The sequence below is a fragment of the Egretta garzetta genome, unplaced genomic scaffold, assembly GCF_000687185.1.
Source record: "Egretta garzetta isolate BGI_Z169 unplaced genomic scaffold, ASM68718v1 scaffold132, whole genome shotgun sequence".
NCBI lineage: Eukaryota > Metazoa > Chordata > Aves > Pelecaniformes > Ardeidae > Egretta > Egretta garzetta.
This window is the reverse complement of record NW_009258892.1, coordinates 1,582,265-1,598,552: the sequence shown is the minus strand read 5'-3', so window position 1 is coordinate 1,598,552 and position 16,288 is coordinate 1,582,265. Positions and strand designations below refer to the sequence as shown.

General features: G+C 38.9%; 1 protein-coding gene across 1 annotated transcript in view; it reads left to right on the top strand.

Moving 5' to 3' along the window:
- Positions 1-15,426, top strand: part of NKAIN3 (sodium/potassium transporting ATPase interacting 3) — a gene marked incomplete at its 5' end in the record, with an annotated part of 91,258 nt that extends 75,832 nt beyond the window's left edge. Inside the window, 2 exon segments of the mRNA XM_035889758.1 lie at positions 11,732-11,815; positions 15,413-15,426. Of these exon segments, the coding sequence (XP_035745651.1) occupies positions 11,732-11,815; positions 15,413-15,426 (98 nt within the window).
- Between the last annotated feature and the right edge of the window lie 862 nt (positions 15,427-16,288).

Here is a 16,288-nt window from a genome sequence, read left to right as displayed (position 1 = left end):
GAATGAGAGGTTGAAGTGTGACCAGGAATAGCACCAGGAGTACCCAGGAGGCTCCCTCGGTTCAGCTGTGACCCAGGCCAATCCCATCAAGTGTTTAATGGAGACAAATGTCAAGGTCCAGTTTCTGTAGTCTTTAGAGGTCTATCCAGCTGGAGTTTGTTGGTTAGATGCAGTCTCACCTACTTACTTTCTTACTTATACCTGACCCCACTTCCCCTGTACTGGAAGTATAAATGATAAACCTGTTATTCCAACAACATTGTATGGTCTTACAGTCCCATTGGTGTCCTCCTATTTATCATTAGCCTTAATGTGTGAATTAAATGAAAATGCATGCTCACTCCTACACTAAACAAACACAATGAACTCTGAAGTATTTAATGGAAGAAGACGTACAGCAGGGGTGTTATATGATTTAAATTACCACTACATACTATTTCAATTATATTTTTTACATTAAGTTATCATACATTGCCTGAACAAGCATTTGTTCCCATTCCTGTCGAAATGTGTGCATAAATATAATGCACACAACCAAGGGTAAAACCTCTGAGGCGGTGTAAAATAAAAGCAGTTAAATAATATAATTAATAAATATAAAAGTAATATAAATATAGTATAAATACTAAATGCTAGAAGAAATCTTGATCCCAATTAAGTCAGCAGGCAAAAAAAAATGCAGCGGAGGCATTATTTACCTTTCTTTTTTTTCTGTTTAAAAACCATAGATGAATAATCCATCACAGGAAAACAACACCCTCTGCTTTTACATTCCTCTAACAAAATGTACAAAATAGTCTTCATTTACAGTTGTAATCTCCATGGACTGTTGCAGAACACCTTGTTCTAGCGGGGAGATTTTCTTTAAATAATAGATAGTGCACAGTATACGAAAAGGGAAGTCTTGGCTTCTAGCAGCAGCAGAAGTTATCTGCCTGAAAGTATCACACATTTAATGTGTAATGCAACTTGTAAGGTTTATCCAGATAGGGTGCAGACAAAGTGTGAGAAAATGGCATCATCTAAATGACATGTGTATACTAATTCAAATTTTTCATTGGTAGAGCATAGCTTGCTGTAAGGTGTGAATCAAACAACTTGAAGAAATCCCCCTTCAGTTTCTATACCACTTGAGTAAAATATTTTAGTCTATCTATCTTCAGCAAAGAATTCATTTCTTACTGGAAGGTTGCCTCTAATTGCCTCTTCCTGCACCGAATTTAATTATGACTTTAAACTTGGACTAACTTGCCTGGCAGTAGGTATGAAGGTAATAGTCGAGATGCCATGTCCATGCAAGCCAGCAGGTCATTTATTTTGCACTAAGGAAAAAGGTAAATCATTCACATTTTAAGAGTCCTCCAGTGCCTTTACACAATTCTTTCCATAGGCACAAGAAGGAAAATTTTTCCTCATAGAATAGAATCATAGAACCATCTAGGTTGGAAAAGACCTTTAAGATCATCAAATCCAACCGTTACCGTACACTGCCATCCCACCTCTAAACCATGTCCCTGAGCACCTCATCTATCCTTCTTTTAAATACCTCCAGGGATGGGGACTCGACCACCTCCCTGGGCAGCCCATTCCAGAGCCTGACAACCCTTTCTGTGAAGAAATTTTTCCTAATATCTAGCCTAAACCTGCCCTGTCATAACTTCAGACCATTCCCCCTTGTCCTATCGCCAGTTACCAGGGAGAAGAGACCAACACCCACCTTGCTATAGCCTCCTGTCAGGGAGTTGTAGAGGCCAGTAAGGTCTCCCCTCAGCCTCCTCTTCTCCAGACTAAACAAAATCCAATAGGAAAGATTCACATCAATCAGTTTAGCACAAAGAATTATTATCAGATATTCCCCAGAATATCAGCAGATGAGAGCAGCGGTGGTGAACACACGGTACGGCTTTGAAACATTCCTGTGCGGGTGAGAAAAACCTGAGTACCCAGAGCCAGCTGCCTGGCACTACAGATAGCAGAGTAGATGATACACACTCCCTTCTGCTTCACACATCGAAATGATACCTGGTCATTTTGATCAAGCCGGAGTTATCCACTCATTCTTTCAGAGTGTAGAACCTAGTATTTTTTTAAGATCTCTTTTATACCAATGAATTGTGTGAGCTTTCAGATACCAAATGGTACCGAGCTGCAATCAGTTGCTTCCATCCATGGTTTGGGATTATGACTGTAAGAATATGCACATACTTATAATGGTTTAAATGGGACTTAGAGAGTATAGATGAAGCATTTAGAAATATCTGTATGGAAAGCAACTATTTTTGATGTATTATTTGCAGAAAGTGCTAACATATTCTTCTGAACAGTATTAGGGCATACATTGGCAAATTTTGATCTGTTTGGATACATACGTACATTTATGTATATGTGTATATAGATGAGTAAGTATATATGCACATGGGTGGATATATATGTGTATATATACATATTTTGTTTCAAACATAGGTATATACAGACTCCCCATAGACTTAAATTGGCTTCCAGACTGATAACTAGGAAGGAGAGCTTTTAAAAGCTAGTTTTTTACTACCTCATAAATTCCTGTTTTGCAAATATAATTCATGTTAAGCATTTCTGCCATTGATTCTGAATATTACATGCCATATCCCATATATATATATATATGCATACATATATATACATATAAAAGACAATTCATTTCAAATATGAATATATTTATAAGCATATAATTTTTGTTAAACTGGGGATCGTACCTTCCTTTAAGATTGTTTTGTTCACTACTCTAATAAGTAATATTCTTATTAAAATGGAATTAGATTAGATGTATGATTAGAAGGGATATATTGTTTATTAAGCATTCCTTGACATTTCTTAGGTCCATGCATTGCTTCCCTACTTCCAAATATTCAGTATGCCCTCTTTTAACTAGCTGATTTGATTCAAGCTTCTACTTAGCTAATTTAATATTGATTTTTTTTTTAGTCTCCACCTTCCACATCCTTGGCCTTTCTGTTTAAATTAAATCTGATTCTAAATGGATGCTATCTCAACCCCCAGTTGCCAGCACCTTAGCCTTTTCACTTAAATTGCATCTATTGTTAAATCAATCTTACTCCAGCATCCAGCGCCCCTCTCCTGAGCTTTCCACTTGACATCGCACACAGGCCTAAGTGGTGCCCGTTCCTGTCCCTGCCTTCACCCACCTTCTCCATTAAGATGAAATGTCTGTACAAATCCATTTTCCACTTCCAGCACCAATCTTCCTACTTCGTCATTTCCAAATGGCAACAGCTGTGTGTCTATTTTAATTTGTGGAGCTTGAAAAAGAAGCTTTTCAGACTCCCACTCTTCTGCGTAAATGCCATCTCCCCCAAGTCTTCACTTCCATGCAGATGGGTTATCCTCATTTCTGGGCCTCAGCTTAAATAATATCCATTTCATTGTTATTGCTGCTTGCGTGATAATTCCCCAGTTAGTACATCACATCCGAGAGCTCTGTCTTGTAATAACTTCTGCCTTTGGCATGGGAAGCATAAGCCTGGAGCAAGCGGTGCACCCGTGTGATGAGGTGTACTGAGCCAAGGAGGGTACAGGATTAATCAGGCTCTACACCAGGCCATAAATTATCTTGGTTATATGCTGATTAAGGGGTCTGGGGATTCCGTGAGCTGAACAGTTACAACTGAGGCAAACATTCCCACCTGTTGTACATATCCCAATGCGTTTGACACACTCAGCAGACTTGTGGACAAATTAGCAGTTTAGGCAGCCAGAGTTCTCAATGCCTTTTACCTTATGCCCACGTCTGGTCCGAGAGAGTGGTGATGAGGTTTCATTTTAGAAGAAAGAAATGGCTTCTCGTTTTCCTGGCAGACAATAACCTCAAAAATGAAGACAGATCCATACAGACCAGCTGAGCCAAGAGATGGCCACTGACTGAATTTTCCTGAGGCTGGGGTTTATTCGCAATTCTTTTCTAACAATACTAAGCTTTGAAATACAGCACTAAAAAAACCAAAGCTGCTCATTTCTTGTTTTAAGGGAGTATGCGTGACAAAAATCATACAATATGGGTCCCACTGTATGTAATGGATCCCAGTGTATGTAATCATATATTATAGCCTTAGAGGCTACTCAAACAACTACTTTGCAAAGGAAAAACTGGGTACATTCAAAAAGAGATGGGTAACCAGCACAAGTAAGTGAAGTACACTGAACCAAGCCATACATTTCAGGTCACAGTCAGGTAACTTTAGAAGATCATTTTATTTGGTAATGTATACTTTCTCAAAATGTGGCAAAATCAAACAACTCCAATAAGAATTAACTATCCATAGGTTTACCCATCTTTGAAAAACTGTGCTCTAAATCTCATAAATCTAAAGCATGTTCCACCAAGAAAAGTTGTAATTTTGTTTGGAAAAGGAAGGGATAACAATGTTGATTATTGATAAGATCAAAGCAAGAGAAAGACCCACGCAAATAAAGTATCACAAGGGTTTCTTAGAAGAATCACAGTCAAAGAGCAAGAGAAAGGAGAAGACATTCAAATATTAAAACTAATTTTTTTTTTTGCTAAATCCTTTTTTTTTACACTGTTGAATTTTTTACTGTAACCTATTCTTTAGTTCTCTCTACTGTCTCTCTCATGCCATCACACCTTCAACCCTTCATAAAATAACCTTTCTAAATTCCTCCTATTTGTAAACCTGGACTTGTTGCCTATATGTGGTACTTTTCAGATTTTCTAGTTGTACTATTCCAATAGCCCTAATGATTTCAGGATATAAGAGAACCAAGATTTATAGCAAGAAGTGTTATCTTACTAAATTGGCTGATATAGCTGATATGGTTTTCCAGCTGGGACAGCTGGCCAAATAAAATATATTACCTCTTCTAAAAACTCTATTTTTCAGAAAGTCTACATTATATTTATTGTATTTAGTCTGTGTTGCTGATGTGCTTTCTTAGCTCTATATTGTAACAAGTCTTTCTCTTACCAGTGCTCTGTGATCTGGGTCATAGCTGGACTCACTTTAAACTTAATTTGACATTCTTTTGCCTTGAATCAGTAAATATACAGTTGGGTTTCCTACCAGAAATTTAATCTCAGTACATCTGTGTTTTTCTCAATATTACAGGTTAAGTGCAGCAAACCCAAGTAATGCTACGTGCCTCTCACCATTTATATGATGACTCTTATTCCTTGGCATTGATCTCTACTCATTTTCTTTTCCTCCTTAATCATGACAATGTGTTATTTTGGAGTACTGAAATTTGCAAGTTACAAGGTTTTCATAAAAGTGTATTTTCTTACTCCATCTTTCTTCAGGGAGAGGATTTTTTATTGATGAGGTCAGTATTGCATTCTCTTTCTTTATCATTAGCAGATTGACTCACTGGTGGCTTCAAAATGAGTATTAATCTCATTACAGACTCTATTCCTCTTTTGCAATTCATCTTTCTCCTAATATGAAATGATACCAAATTTCTAACAACAAGAAGACCATTTTCCTAGCCATCATGTTTGCTGACACACAAGATATTTCTTTTTTCACTCCATCATATATGAGAAGACCACCAGCCAACTTTGTAATGCTCTACATTCCTAGCTCTATTTTCAAAATTGAGGTTGTAGTCATATTATATTTTGGGGTTTTGAGGACCTAATTTGAGTTGGTGGCAGAGATGGTAATGCTAAAAGAAGTATTAAGAGACCAGCAAGATGACTTGAAGGCGAAGACAGAGCAGGACAAAAGCAATAACAATATGAGGTGCAATAAGTTTCCCCATTTACAGAGAAGCACTCACAGAGACAAATGAGCACTCATCGCTGCACTTGGATGTGCAGTAGGAGTAAGTAGTAGGCTTACCAGATCCATCCACAATGGCTTTGAAATAGTGGATGATCAGATACTCTGGGGCAGAGTGCAGGTACCACAGAAGGACTTTAAGGCATTTACTGGAGCTAGAGAAGGCTGGCATGACACTGATCAACAGAGGGGTTATTTTGCTGGCTTTCCCATCTTGAAAATCTAAAGGCAAGAACAAATGGAAGATTAGAACTTGCTGGTTTGTGCTCATCCACAGAAATAAAAGATTGAAAGGAGAAGACTGAGAATCTGGGGATCAAAGAAGGCATCTATCCACTTCTGATTCCGATCTGTAGACTTGAATTCAGAGAAGGTAGAGTAGGACCACAAGCTTACCTGCCGGTTACTCAAAGAGGGAGAATGTGGGATTTTTTCTGCTGGGATGAGGAGAGGAAGACTCTAGAAGTGCTGAAGGCAGCACTGTCTGCTTAGCAGAGGAAAAAGAAACAGTTCGGAGTTTAAAGAGGCTGAAACCTTGGCAGATGTGTAGTAGAAAGCCTTGGGGTCTGCCTCCTCGACTATTGAAGCAGACCACAGCTAAGCAAGGTGTAGCTGTGAGCATAGTGTAGTTGTAGGGGAGGCAACGCCTACAACACCTCACTCTAAGAAGGAAACGTCATGTGGTGGAGCTGGATTTCTCCACAGGGTGTTACTGATGGCCATGGGGGTAAAGGCAGGTTGATAAATGAGAAGGAGGATGTGGAAATAGAAATTGCCTTATCTGAAATGGCAAACCATGTTGCACAGTGTTAATGTGCTTGATATCATAAAGTGGAAAATATCACCAGATCAGCATTCTTCTGGAAAAGCTGATGACCTCTCAGGCTACTAGAAGTACAGGTTTTAGCATGTGTGTCAAGTTCAAGATGTCAAGTCTGTCAAGTTAAAGATGGTAGTTCTGTACCCGGACCCCAGCAAAGCCACCTACTAATAAAGGAAGGAAGGGTCAGGAAAGAAGGAGACTCTCCTGCCTGACAGCAGAAGACGTTAATGGGCAGGGATGTTAAGAAGATTTTAAAGCAAAGACTTGAAAATAGGGCAGGAAGGGAAAGTCAAGAAAAATTGCAACGTGGGCTAAATGTGGCAGAGCTTTAGTCAGCCAGAGCTTTGAAGTTGATGTGCACACTCACCTTTACAGAGAATTCCTAAAGAAAACCACAACACTAACCTCAAAAAAGGCAGAATCAATTTGATTATAAACTAGCACACTTCTTAAATGGAAAACTCAAAGTTACAAGACCATGCGGAGTAGAAATGAGAGGTTTATAACATTTGCTCCCTTGTTGTCTGTGCCCATGCAGTTGGAGAGCCATGCTTCCCATTTGAGTCTCAGCCGAGTCTTTGGCTTTTTGAATTGCTGCAGATTCTGCTTGGCCTCACGAATCCTTAGCAGAGCCTTCTCTCCATCGCCTCTAAGACCTGCCTGGTTTGCTGCTCCCCTCTGCAGCCTCAGTTCTGAGAACCAGGCTCGCAGCCCCTTGCCTCTCTGGCTTGTGTCCTCTGCTGTGCCATGGACACCGGCATGCTCTCCTGAACATCCTCAGCTCGCTCCTGTTCACTCCTCGTAAGAGAAGTAAAGATAGAAACACATGAAGCAAATGTCATGTCACAGAGGGTGGTAGCAGCAAAGTTCAGGAACAGTCTTCCATGCCTAGGAAGGTAGGAACAAAAATCCAGAAACACTCAATGACAAAAAGAGCCCCTCCAGTCCTATAACTTTTTAAAGTAATAGTTAATATCCTTCTGTTGTGAATGGATGATGTGAACTTTCTCCTATGTATAAAATCCTTTCCTCCAAATGCCACAAGAGTTCTGAAAGACGTGGCTTTATGTCATACATTTGATCTTGTAAATATGTTGCTCTAGCAAGTTTATCTTTAATTATTCAATAGAGTTGAACATGATCTGCATTATATAATGGGACATTCATTTCACATACTAAAATATCTGTGACTGCTAGTTAAGGTTAGAAACAGCAGTTCTGGTATTCTTGGATGCATAATAACCAGGGAGATATAGATACTTAAATTTTGTCTCAAAAATAAATAATTGGCTCATACTGACAGATAACTGAAGCAAAAAGAAATTGTATGGATACAAAGAACAACAGGCCAGAAATAGAGACCCGTGGGACTCAACTGATGGGAAAAAGAACAACTTGAAGGAACAAAACACCTAACTTGCGACTTAGCAATGAACTGTAAGTGGAGCAGATCAATTCCAGTCAGTCCTAGCATCTGCACTAAACATTTTTAAAAGAACTCTGTAGTTTATGGCATCAAACTCTGCAGAACTATAAAGGCACCCTAATGCATAACATACATCCCTGAATCAGACTACCAGAAAAGACACAGCATAACTTCTAACAGCAGATTCAGAGTTCTGCCTCTTCTGAAGCCAATGTGGACACATTTGTTGTGAGGATCATGAGTTTGAAGGTGTGACTGAGGCTGCAGCAGCCTTTTTGTACAACAGCCTTTAGTCTTGACTACTTGAGCTGCCGTTTTAGTGGATTGACTGGGTACGTGTTGTGAAAGCACACATTGGTATTGTGTGAACGTAATTGATAGATGTAGTTTCTGGGCATTTAATATATCTTATGCATGGATTATTTTTCCTTTGCTAATTTAATTTGTACATAGACAGTATAGTAACGTTAATGGATCTAAGGTATTCCAGGCCAAGAGGCTGCAGGATTTACTAAGAATTGTGCTATCTGCATATCACTGCTCTGTTCATACCCCACACCTCCAGACGCACTTAGAATTTGCCAGCTTTGAAAGGACAAATTAGTAATATACCAATGGGCTGACAAGCTCTGGCAGCTGTTTGCACAGGGCCTGCCAGCAGGTCAGTGGGATATTGCCAGAGAAGTGGAATTCCAGATGGGAGGGTGGGAAAGGAGAAAGGATTTTTTTCTGAGCTCTGACTCTTTTGCGCTAGCTTCAAAGGAAAGCAAATTTTAACTGGCATATGGGTAAATGCGCTGGATTAATAGGAGTAAGGCAAATCTAAATGTCATCTGTCTAGAAAAGAATAACCCGCAAAATTACTGGTGACAGTGGATACACTTTCTTCAGCCAGCAGCGCATTGCACTTTTCTCACTCAGGCAGATTATGACAACTGTTCCTCTGATATGGCCCATGAGTGAATGAACATCATTTTAATGGACTACCCGCAGTGGACAGCCAGCACAGATTTGCACTTCCAAGCCCAGCAGGTAGTGAACTCTAAAGGAACATTTCACACTGGCCATTAAGCATCCAGCATGACCACAAAACTGAGGTGACACAAGGAGAGAGCAATTCCCTGGGAATATGGATCATGTTTTGCAGCCAGCTGCAGATAAAATAACTAGCTTCTGCTGTAACTTGCTATTATCTGTGGGGTGCTAAAAAATCCTCTCCCTAGGATTGTAAGTTTCTCTCTGCATGACTGTAGTTAATGACTGGGCTCCATGGGGTGTTCCTTGTTTAGTGACTGAATATCCCTACTGCTAGCAAGTTGTGGTTTTTTTCTGTTTTAATTTAATGCATAGAATTATAGAACTGTATAGAAATTTTTTTTTTGGTTGAACTTTCTTCCAGGCATATGCAACTTTCTGAAGTTAATATTGTAGTCCTAAGAATCTATGGCAGAAGTTATCCATAATCCATTAACCAGGCCAGAAATATACAAAATCAATTATTTGATATCATTCTTAAACTAATGTTTAAACCCCTGGCAAACCTATATGAATGTTGCTGCTGTTTACTTTTGGCCAATTAAACACAGGGATGTATGCATCCAAAAAGTTCAGCCAATATAAAGTTATAAAGTATTTGATCAATGTTGGATGTCTAAAAGAAAAAAGAAAATAGCATATTGCATTGCCTTGTGTGATAGAGTAGCTTCTTGCCTTGAGAATTAGCTTCACATGAATTTTAAGTCGAACTTCAACTTTAATACTATATAATGCATCTTGGATTGCATAAGAGAAAGCCTCAGCTAAACAAGTTTGAGCAGCTCATATCGAAACTTGTTGGATCGTGCTGTTAAAAATGTTTTCTTTATCAGACAAAGACACTGCTATGTTGTCAGTCATTAACACATATTGACATCATTTCTTTCTCCAAAAGATTTGTTGGAGGACTAGTTACTTTAAATTCTCTCCATGCTTACAGTTGCAGATGATGCTTGTGATTGCTGAGAGGAATGATGTGTGGTTCTGAAGTGGTGAATTATCTCAGAAACGTACTTTCTAACTCCTTCTATCACATGTTCTCAGGAAAAAAAAATAAACCTCTTCAGAGAGCAAGGAAAACTAAAGTACATAACCAAAAAAACCACCAAACCACTATGGACACAAATTATTCTAAAAAATGAATCAGTAACTATGTCTTACATTAGACATCTAGATATTTTAAAAATTAATTTTACAAGTCTCTTTATAAGTGTTCGGTCCTGTTAGTGCTGAAGGCAATTTTGATGTATCTTATAGTATTTAGTGACATCATTCTGAAGGAGAGCTGCAACATGAAAGAACTACAGAATGAAGAGGAGGTGCAGATAGGCTAGGGCTGGCACTTGGGCTGGGCTAGCTCTTCAGCATTATGTCCTGCTCAGGCAGTTTTAAGAAAACAGTCTTGTGGCTAAGGTGATGCTGTGTGATTGGAGTACATCAAGTTCAGTTTTCAGCCAAGCTACTCCTTTCCTGGACTCAAGAGGAGAGGCAACTAAAATCAACAGGAGCATTTTCACAGATTTCACTGGGTATTTCATCAGCCCTTCAAACTCTAAACCTTATTTCCCCATCCCCGTCCACCCATCCTGGATGAGCACTCTTTCTTTCTTCGTTTGCCTAGTGCACACATTGCTGGGGAAGGGGCTGTTTCTTATTAGGTGCTCATGCAGTGATTAACACAATGAGGATCTAAATTCTGCTTAGGACTTTTGTGTATATGCCTATATATAAACAAATGAAGGAAGTTCCTTTCGATGTGACCAAAGAATCCTAATGTGCTGCAAATTTGTCAGTGCTGCTCAGGTCTGCAAAAAGCCCTTCTAAATCAACAGAAAAATAACCTTCTCCATGAACATGCTTTTAAGATTTCTAGAATAGCTTGGACGTCTGGCTTCTTGAAGCTGCTTAAAATCTTACCAAAAAAAACCAAGATACAAGACTCAGACTAAAATGTCTTATTTTAAACTCATTATGACCAGAGAAAGAACTAAAAACTTCTGAAGAACAGATATCCCCACGTTAGTTCTGACATAGAAATCTTGAGAGAACGTGGAAGGATTCTGAAAAGGTTTCCTGTCCCCACAAGTTCATCCGGAGAAGATGCTGCTGCTTTTTCAGGTTCTCACTTGTTTATTCTTAACTCAGTGGACACACCTTTGGGTTTTGTTGGTGAGTTACAATCCTGCAAGTCCACAGAGTCGTAAAAGTTTAGGTGAAATTAGCTTCACGAGCTAAACTGCTTCCACTGCCTCAATTTCTAAACTCTTCAAAAGGAGCTGAGAGTGAATTTTGAAATATGTGCTGAAATTGCCCTAAAGAGAAGCAGCTACATGGCCCCACAGTGGTTTCTGTTTACATACTCTGCAGATCCCTGAATGCTCCTTTTGCACACATGCTGGCAGGAGGGTGCATGCCTGGCCAGCCCACTGCTAGCCCGCCTAGCCAGGCACAGGGCTAAATGGACCCCAAGGAAGACACAGCACAGAGCCTTCTGTAAGCAGTTTCCACAGCATCTTTACCTACTTGGTTTATTTCTTGTATGCAAACCTGTGCATGAGCTTACTATTTTTTTTTAACATAATTTGTCCATATTTCTTTTTCAGTTGACATATTTTCATTTCCATTTGTTCATTTCTGGAACTGTTGTATTTTCAGTTGATTTCATAGGCGGACTTGACACATACTCCTACCGACAGCCCCCCCAGGAACATGTTGAGTTAAAGCCTGTAAAGCCTGTAGGTAAGGTTCTGGTCCTACGGACCACATTAATCCTTCTAACTGGACTGAAAGCTAACCTTCTCCTGAAATAATTTTGGCATCAGGTTACTAATAATTTAATTATATTTTAATTAGAACTTAATTAAAAATTAATCCACATAAAAGATGTGAGTAAGGACACTTTGTCATCGATGACATATCCTCTAAAGCAAGGATTAGTAGATATCACCATGTCTGCCATGTCGTGCCTCAGCTTAACACAAGGAGAGGCTCGCAGCGAAGGATGGAATTGCTTCCCTGCTGACATTTTAGCAAGAAAAGAGCTGGTTTATGGCTGCTACTGCTGCATAAATCTTAATGAGATTAACCCATTTATGGAAAAGCAGAAGCTTTTACGTTTCTCTAGCTACTGAAAAAAAAATGTTTGCTGGAAAACTGCTAGTCAGTTTATAATCTATCTATCCGTAATTTCACAGGAAGTTTGTTATCTCTTTGTCATCACTTATTTACTCCCACCATGAAAATCACATATTTTCATAGATTCTTCCTACTCTGCTACCTAATGAATAATTTTGGATGCACATCTATTTATTTTATTTGGAATAAATTAAGATATGGGAAGACATTACTAGTACATATAATTTGGCAGAAGCGCAGATAACTTCAGATAAATGGTATTTCAAAGTATTAGTGGTAAACCAGAAGATGTTCATTTGGAAATTCTTCTTAGATGCTTGTAAGTTGTTGCCCTGATGCTTTCTGCCTTTAAATTTACCCTCGGGCCTTTCATGCATCTTAAGTGCAACATGAAACCCACGTGCAGCTGATTGAAGCTGGTTTAATGACTTACTGTATTTTACTTACCAGTGAACAGAATCAAAGGCTGAAGGTTTTTCCTGGTGTATGCATGTGTGCATGTGCTGCGAGCTTTAATTGAAAGTGGACAAGTGCTAACCAAATGCTTTGAGTCGGCACTTGACACCTGAACTTTGCTTGTGTCTTTACTAATTTTTGCATGCTTTTGAAATATGTTTTCTTCATGCTGCAGCTTTCAGTTTGTAGAAATAAACAGCGACAAAATTTTACTCAAATTTAGTGAGTAAATATCGTAGCATTGTGAAGGCCTCAAAAGGAAAAAAGCCCTTTCTCAGTGTGACAGTGAGTGTTACAACAGGAAGAAATATCACATTAGGACAACAAAATGAAGCGATGAACAGTCTGACAGGGCATTAAGTACACCCGCTACATTGGATTCTGCATTTTCAATAATATTTCATTAAAGGACAATTTTGCTGCATTTTCTGTGGGAAAGATGACAGCAACATGGGGTTTTGACCATTCTGTGCAAGCTGCTGGACTAAAAAAGTGAAATTGGTATCCAGGAGGAAGCCAGCCACAGCTAGAACATTTTAAAGTATTCGGTGAATAAATGTTTAGTACTTTCTTAGCAATCTTACTATAACTAAAGGAGAGGAAAACAAGACATTTTCGCAAAAGACTTATAAATATGTTCCTGCAAAATCTGTTCATTTGTTTTGCAGTAGAAAAGTCACAGAATCTGAGAATTTTTTCTTTGATGGCAAATTTTGGTGAAGTAGTTCGAAGGATTTTGGAGCTGTTGGTGAGCTTGCAATACCGGAGAATAAATTTCCCACATATGGGGGTATCCTTGTACAGCTGGGAAAGCCCCTCTCTGGCATCTTTATGGCTGCTAGAAGCATAAAACTGGAAAATAAATTATATTGTGTTTTCTTCTTTCTTGATTCTTTGGTTTTATGCACTGAAAGATACAGGGAGGATCTTTACTTAAGGAGGGACAAAAAATACTATCAGTGATCAAAGTGTGAATTAAAAGCCAAGTTGCTGGGAACAATTTGAATAGTCAGTAGATTGTGCCAGAAATTTGCAGATTCTTATCCCTCTGCAGCACATCAGCCTTCTTGACTTCTTTTGATAAGTTAATTGCTATCTGTATCAATTATATGTACTCTGAGCATCCATAGTATCCCTAATAAATATGACTTCTGGTATCCAGGCTGTGAAAAACTCCATTTCTCTTCTCTTAGAATTGAACATGAATAAAACTTGTTAAACACATTCAAAGCCTTAATAAAGGTTACAGACCTTTTGCCATCCTTACCACTTTACCCGTGGGAAAAATTAGTGTGATGCTTTTTATAGATGAAAGCTTGGCTATGATTTCCCTTTCTCTCACCGCTTTTATTTCCCTTACTTCTTTCATAAATTAACAAAACATTGAAAAGACAAGGTTCTGTGGCCTCACCCAAACTATGTAGAAGGCAGTCTGTTTTTATCAAGTACTCATATTCAGTATAATGTCTACTTAGTGCTGCCATAATTACTAATGACCATCAAGTCTAGGAATAGTTTTCCTTTTCACCCCTGAAAAGAGGTTAAATTTGAACTTGTTCTCACAGGGAACATTTCTTAATGCAAATATGAATGATCATAACATGCCTGTTTGCTCTTTGTTCTGCCTATAACTCTATTAGGCTATAGGACAAGGAGAAGCAAGATCTTTGCCCTGAACCATGCGGTTTCAATTAAGATGTGTATAAGGCAGGAGACAACAGGGGGAGTGGGGAAAAAATCATCATGTTCTCTTTGGGACTGAAGTACAAGGACTTTAAAGAAGAGTGTTGTGTTTTCATCTGTTTCAAGAGCAATATCAACAGCCAGGTCACTCAGTAGTATTTAGAATTGCTTCATGCACTGCTACATGGGAAAGAGAGGAGTGTGGGGATTAGAAGAAAAAAAAAAAAATTTCATTTTTGGTTTCATTTGGGGGTTTTTTTATCATGATTATTATTATTATTATTAATGGTTTGTAGAAGTTGAAGTTTACATGTGCCCCATTCCTGTTTGGATGAGTACGTCTGATCTGGGACTACTATAGCTTTGGGCAGCCCGGTCTGGACAGATACTGAGTCCTTAATTCCAATTAGGGATGTCCCTAGAGCTTGCTAACTTCTGCTTGTGGGACTGATGCAGCGTCTGAGAACCTCTACCAGTAGAGAGGTTATCGCTCTGCAATGATTCTGTGTGACCCTGGCCTATTTGCATCTTCTCCTGAGACTCTACCCACCATAAAGTCACTATGTAAGACCATCATTGATTTTCCAAGACTACGCAAGTGAACATGGTTTACAGGCGGACATGTGAGAATACATAGATTCAGCAAGCGTGTGGTTGTGGTGAGGACTGCAAATAGCGTGAGTCCAGTTCAGATGCACGGGTCATGTCCAAATTTCATAGCCTGGTGGACATGTATCTCATACTGTTAAAATATATTATGCTAAAAAGAATCTATTATTATGTGAGCTTCAGACATGTTTCACCACCTGAGGTATTTTTCCCCAAATGTTTTTTGCCTTTGTGGTATGCATGATACAAAGCTGCCACTTCGTACCCAGCCATTCATTCTTGACCGTAATTATATGTGGTTCTTACAGCTGAGGAAATTAGTGACCAGAGGTGATTTATCCACTCATTCATTAGCTACTAACCTGTCAGCTGGTGTGAATTTACAACTCACAAATTAGAAGACAAACAGAAGAAGTTTTCATTTGTAACTAATTCATATATTCTGCTTTTTAGGTCGAAGTAAGTAATGAACATAGACTCAAGAATTCTGCTGCTGTAGCTGAAGAAACAGAATTTTAGAAGAAAAGATCAACCTCGTGACTCATCGTTCTGGAAGAAACCCACCATCCGTTTCTCACGGCACGTGGATTGTTCTTCCCACGGGCTCAGTGTCATTATCAGCATTGTTATTTCGTAGATCCTTGTAGATGATCTTGAATTTTTGAATAATTTACTTATATGGACACTTGTAAATTGTAAATTTTTTCTTTTTTAATTTCAATATTTTTACAACATTTAGTGTTAAGGCATGAAAACAAAACAACCTGTGAAAACTAGGAGAAGGGTGCATCTTTCTCAAAAAAAGTCAGTATTTTTTGACTGATAGGATCATACTGTGCCTGGTCAAGATTGTGTCAGTAAAAAATAATTTTGACTCCAAAATATGCAGCAGGAGTCAAACCCTAAGAGTGTACAAGAGATCATTTCAGTGCTGTATTTAGAATTCACAATGGCCACTCCTTGCGTTGTTTGAACTACTGTGTGCAGTAGGAATTGATCTATGGCTCTTCTTACCCAGATGCTCCAGCACTAATGTACTCATCTAATTATTGCAATTCATATATGGCTCCTTCTCCCTTCCTAATCTCTTTTGCCCTGAGCCTGCCACCGGTAGCTGTCTCTGATTTGAAGAGAAGTAGGATGACCGCTCTATGGATGTTGGTCTCTAGGAACCCTTGCATCCAGGGTTCTTTAGATGTCTGTGATTTGCACATTTTTAAACAGTTTTCCTCCCTTGCCCCAGGAAGAAGCCAAGCATGAATGTACAGTGCAAGGCACCAGCTGAAGCCTTAGAAGCCTCTGGGGACTCATTTTGCTCTTAATTTAAAA